This window comes from Otolemur garnettii, unplaced genomic scaffold (genome assembly GCF_000181295.1).
Source record: "Otolemur garnettii isolate 467f Iridium unplaced genomic scaffold, OtoGar3 scaffold00294, whole genome shotgun sequence".
NCBI lineage: Eukaryota > Metazoa > Chordata > Mammalia > Primates > Galagidae > Otolemur > Otolemur garnettii.
The window spans coordinates 905,755-910,874 of NW_003852689.1; the positions used below are offsets into that span (position 1 = coordinate 905,755).

General features: G+C 46.0%; 1 protein-coding gene across 1 annotated transcript in view; it reads left to right on the plus strand.

Moving 5' to 3' along the window:
* The first annotated feature begins 437 nt into the window (after positions 1-437).
* LOC111722627 (developmentally-regulated GTP-binding protein 1-like) overlaps positions 438-5,120 on the plus strand; it is an 11,275-nt gene continuing 6,592 nt past the window's right edge. Inside the window, exons 1-3 of the mRNA XM_023508950.1 lie at positions 438-559; positions 1,444-1,567; positions 3,423-3,598. Of these exons, the coding sequence (XP_023364718.1) occupies positions 518-559; positions 1,444-1,567; positions 3,423-3,598 (342 nt within the window). The 5' untranslated portion in view covers positions 438-517. The remainder of the gene's footprint in view (positions 560-1,443; positions 1,568-3,422; positions 3,599-5,120) is intronic.

The following is a 5,120-nucleotide window of genomic DNA, read 5'->3' on the forward strand; positions in this document are numbered from 1 at the left end:
AGCCGTCGTAAAAGGGGGGGCAAGGACTCGTAGACGCTGGCCTGTCAATTCCCTACGGATTTATTAATTACAGTAACTCCAAAGCAAAGTGAGGACGCTTTTCCCCCACGCCCAGGATCTGGGGAGTACAGCGCTGGGGCGGTCGTTAGAACACAGCAAGCAGGGAGCCCAGCCGGACGCTAGGTGCAGGTCGGGCGGGGCGGGGCCGAGCTGCGCGCGACCCTTGGTGTGCTGAGGGAGGCCCGGACAGCGGCGGCCTCTCTGGCCCCGGCTCCCGCGGGCTCTATGACACCGCGCTGGCTCGCGGGACAAGGCGGGGTCAGCTGCTGGGGCTGGGGGCACCCCTCCACGCTGTACGTCTCGCGGTGAGCCAGCCTCACGCGGGACTCTCTCGCGAGAATTAAGAAGCACCGCGCCTGCGCCCTGAGGTAGCGCCGGGTGGTTGGAGTCTGGTTTGGCGACCCGTGTGTGCGGGGAAGGCTGTGTTCTCCCCCTGTGTCCCTCCAGACTCGCCACCATGAGCAGTACCTTAGCTAAGATCGCGGAGATAGAAGCCGAGGTAATACGCGCAACTGGCGCTTTACTCCCAGTCCGATCATCCTTTTGCCGGCGGCTTCGCTCCTGTCGGTTCTCCCTTCACCCGCGTCAGAACCCGGCCCAGGTTCCCCGACTCCTCTCAGCCAGGTTCCTGTTCCCTAGTGCTATCTGCCCAGGCTTGTGTTCCCCGACTCCTTTCTTTTCGGGCCGGCGCCCCCCGTTTCCCTCAGCCTGGATCTTGTCCCCAACTCCCCTCAGCCCGGGTCTCCTTCCCTCACCCCGCGCCCTCTCTCCCGGACTCGCCTCAGCCCAGGCCCGCGTCCCGCCCGCTTGCACCCTTGGGCCCTTTTTCCGGACCCCGTCAGTATTCTCTTCCTGTCCTGAGAGTGTTTCCCTCAGTTTCTCTTCCCTTTTTCTGAACAGTACGGAATCCTGTCCCTCACTCCAGCCTTGATCTGGTCTCATATCTCAGATCCTCATCATCCCTTGCTCTGCTTCCCTTAACCTGTTCTTTCCCCGGTCTACCCGAATGACCTCCTTTTCCAGAGTATTGCTCCTGTCAGTAGCATCTGGAAATAAGTTGGCATCTCTATGGTGCCACTTGATTGCATCCACGTGATTGGATGTTGTGTGATTCCACTGTCTGAGGCACTCAGAGCTCTTTATTTTAGGAAAATGGTGACCCTATATTAGATGGGACACAGCAGAAACGAGCAGTGGAAAAGCAATCATCAGATGAGTTTTAGTGTAGTCTGTGGACACCAATCGTAATGACTTGTGGGTCTCTTTAGTAGGACCTAGGGGGAAAAATATTCCCTCAGAGCTGGGGAAACTTTCATTCGGTATATTTTACCCTGTAGAAACTGATTCTGATTTATTATAAATGACTGTATTCCTCCCTTACAGATGGCTCGGACTCAGAAGAACAAGGCCACAGCACACCACCTAGGGCTACTTAAGGCCCGCCTTGCTAAACTCCGACGAGAACTCATTACTCCAAAAGGTGGTGGTGGTGGTGGACCAGGAGAAGGTTTGTGTTTTTCTTCAGTATATTTTTTGGAGGGTATACTTTCTGTCGGAATAGTATATGCATTTGGTTTAAGAATAATTAAAAACTTTCTTTCAAAGTAGATTTGTATTTTCTAAGCATGAATTCTTGAATTGTGTTTATTATATTTTGTTGTACCTGTTTCAGAGGCAAACAAATATTGTCTAAGTCAGCTCTGGTTTTATTTACTTATGTCTTCCACTGATACAAAATAGATTTACATTGGCTTACAGAAATACGTAAATCTACATCATCAACAAGATTAAATAAGAAGGGCGGCACTTGTGGCTCAAAGGAGTAGGGTGCTGGCCCCATATATCAGAGGTGGCGGGTTCAAACCTGGCCCTGGCCAAAAACTGCAAAAAAAAAAAAAGATTAAATAAGAAAATTGATGCAAAGGGAAAATGAAGGTGGCAATAATAAATTGAAGACAAGAGAAATAAGGTTAGGATCCAAGGAATGATACTTGCTAGAGAAGGGTCACACACATATTTGACTCTGAACTTATTTATGACCATTGTAAAAAAGAAGAAAGAAAGCTCAGTCACATAATTCCCAAGGTTTGTAAGACCACCTCAAACCCCTGTTTTTCAGTCAATTATTATGTAATATTTGGCCTTAGTTTATTTTATTTTATTTTATTTTTACTTTTTGCAGTTTTTGGCCAGGGCTGGGTTTGAACCCACCACCTCTGGCATATGGGACCAGCGCCCTACCCTTTTGAGCCACAGGCGCTGCCCCTAGTTTTTTTTTTTTTTTAAAGAGACATTGTTTCACTTTATTACCCAAACTGGGCTCAAACTCCTGGGGACCTCAGCCTCCCAAGTAGCTGGAATTATAGGCACATGCCACCAAGCCCACTTTTTGGAATATAGTGTTATGTCAAACACTGCATTGAATGTTGTGGATTGCTATGGGTAGTTTTGTGTCCTTGAGTTCTACTTTAGAGGTAAACCATAAAAAATTTAAGAAATAAGGCCTAGAAGTATAGGCAGTAAAAATATGTAAGAAACTACGGGAGTCTTTTTTGAGCCTTTGTCACCCTCAGTAGAGTGCTGTGGCATCACAGCTCACAGCAACCTCCAGCTCTTGGGCTTAGGTGATTCTCTTGCCTCAGCCTCCAGAGTAGCTGGGACTACAGGCGCCCACCATAACACCTGGCTATTTTTTTGTTGCAGTTTGGCTGGGGCTGGGTTTGAACCCGCTACTCTCAGTATATGGGGCTGGTGCCCTACTCACTGAGCCACAGGCACCGCCTGAGTCTTTTTTTTTTTTTTTTTTTTTTGAGACAGTCCCAAGCTGTTGCCCAGGGTAGAGTGCAGTGGCATCATCATAGCTTACAGGAATCTCCAACTCTTGGGCTCAAGCCATCTTGCCTCGATTTTCTCTTAGTAGAGGCAGGATCACGCTCTTGGTCAGAGCTGGTCTTGAACTCATGAGCTCAGCCAGTCAACCCGCCTTGGCCTCCTAGAGTACTAGGATTACAGGTGTGAGCATTCTTTTTTTTTTTTTGAGACGGAGTTTCACTTTGTCACCCTGGGTACAGTACCATGGCATCTTAGCTCACAGCAACCTCAACTCTTGGGCTCAAGTGATTCTCTTGCCTCTGCCTCCCAGGTAGCTGGGACTATAGGTGCCCACCACAATGCCTAGCTATTTTCTAGAGATAAGGTCTCTTGCTCAGGCTGGTCTCGAACCTGTGAGCTCAGGCAGTCCATCCTCCCCAGCCTCCCAGAGTGCTAGGATTACAGGTGTGAGTCACTGCACCAGCCTAATTATATGAGTCTTAACACTCCTGGGGTAACTCTCTTCTTTTTGATGTTTTTTAATGTTTTAGGTTTTGATGTCGCCAAGACAGGTGATGCTCGAATTGGGTTTGTGGGTTTTCCCTCTGTGGGGAAGTCAACACTGCTAAGTAACCTGGCAGGAGTGTATTCTGAGGTGGCAGCCTATGAATTCACTACTCTGACCACTGTGCCTGGTGTCATCAGATACAAAGGTGCCAAGATCCAGGTGAGTCAGTCAGGCCTGTAGACTAGGGAATGAAGAAATCCATTCTTTTGGGCCTGATCTTCAGGTTTATTGGGCCCTTATTGTCTAGCAGAGTAGATAGAGCCTTACATAAATACAGTAATACAATGGAATAATGCCTGTGAAAATGCAAAGAAATAAATACAATAATACAATAGGATAATACCTGTGAAAATGCCGACAGAGAAGGAGCTACTTTTTCACCTTAGGATGAAGGAAAAATGCTCTGGTGAGGTAAAGGTTTCATGTAGAAAGTGACATTGCAGGTGCCTGTAGTCCCAGCTACTCAGGAGGCTGAGGCAAGAGAATCACTTGAGCCAAGAGTTTGATGTTACACCACAGCACTCTACCAAGGTTGACAAAGTAAGACTCTGTCTCAAAAAAAGAGGAAGTGATTGATGTTGGAGGTGAGTCTTGAGTTAGAATAAAATTTCATAAGGCAGAGGACAAGAAAAGGGCATTTCAGGCAACAGGAATGGCAAACCTGTTGTGATGTCAGAAAAGGTGTGGTGCAGGAGTGGTAGAAGCTGAATCTGGAAGAGGTGAGTTTGGGCTGAATCGTGAAGGGACTTGTATATAACCTGCTTAGGAAATTGAATTTTATACTACATGTAACTAGGTACCATCAGAATCTTTTTAAAAAATGAATAACATGATCTCACCCTTTAAGAAGGTAATTCTTGTTTGTCAGGCCTAGTGAAGTTACTCTCTTCAGATGTTCTTAGATAATAGATTTAGGGCTCCCAAATAAAGGATCTCCATGGATATAAAAGAAGGTGTACAAATCTATAATGGAACTTATTATTGTGGCCTGTAGAGCTAAGAATGCAAGGTTCTGAACTTCATGACATTTGAATCTCTGTGTTTGAGGTTCCCAAACTCTTATTTCATAGTACCCTTAATATCTCAGCAGTTATTTCATGTTTCCTTTTTATGTGTCAGTAATTTTTTATGTTGCTCCAGGCCAAAAAATCTACTTAATGTTCTGTTTGTTAACTAGGTAAGTCTAAACAAGTTAAGTATTTATTTCCTTATAGCAACAGTTATTTACTAATGGGATATGTATACCTATTGGGTATCACATAATTCCTCAAATATTGGACTCAGATTGAATGTTGCCACATTTATTTTCTTTTCAATATTGATTTTTGTGTGGTACTTTTTATGATAGCAACTGCTAAAAAAACCAAATTCCTAAAAATATGGATCTTATATAATTAAAGGTAGTCTAGTGGCATCTGATGTTGAAATTGTGAGTTAATAGAGCTAGTAGTGCCTTGTTGCCTGATAGAAATCAAGAATTGCTGGCTCGGCGCCTGTGGTTCAAGTGGCTAAGGCGCCAACCACGTACACCTGAGCTGGTGGGTTCAAATCCAGCCCAAGCCCGCCAAAGAACAATGAGAGCTGCAACCAAAAAATAGCCAGGCGTTGTGGCAGGCACCTGTAGTCCCAGCTACTTGGGAGGTGGAGGCAAGAGAATTGCTTGAGCCCAGGAGTTGGAGGT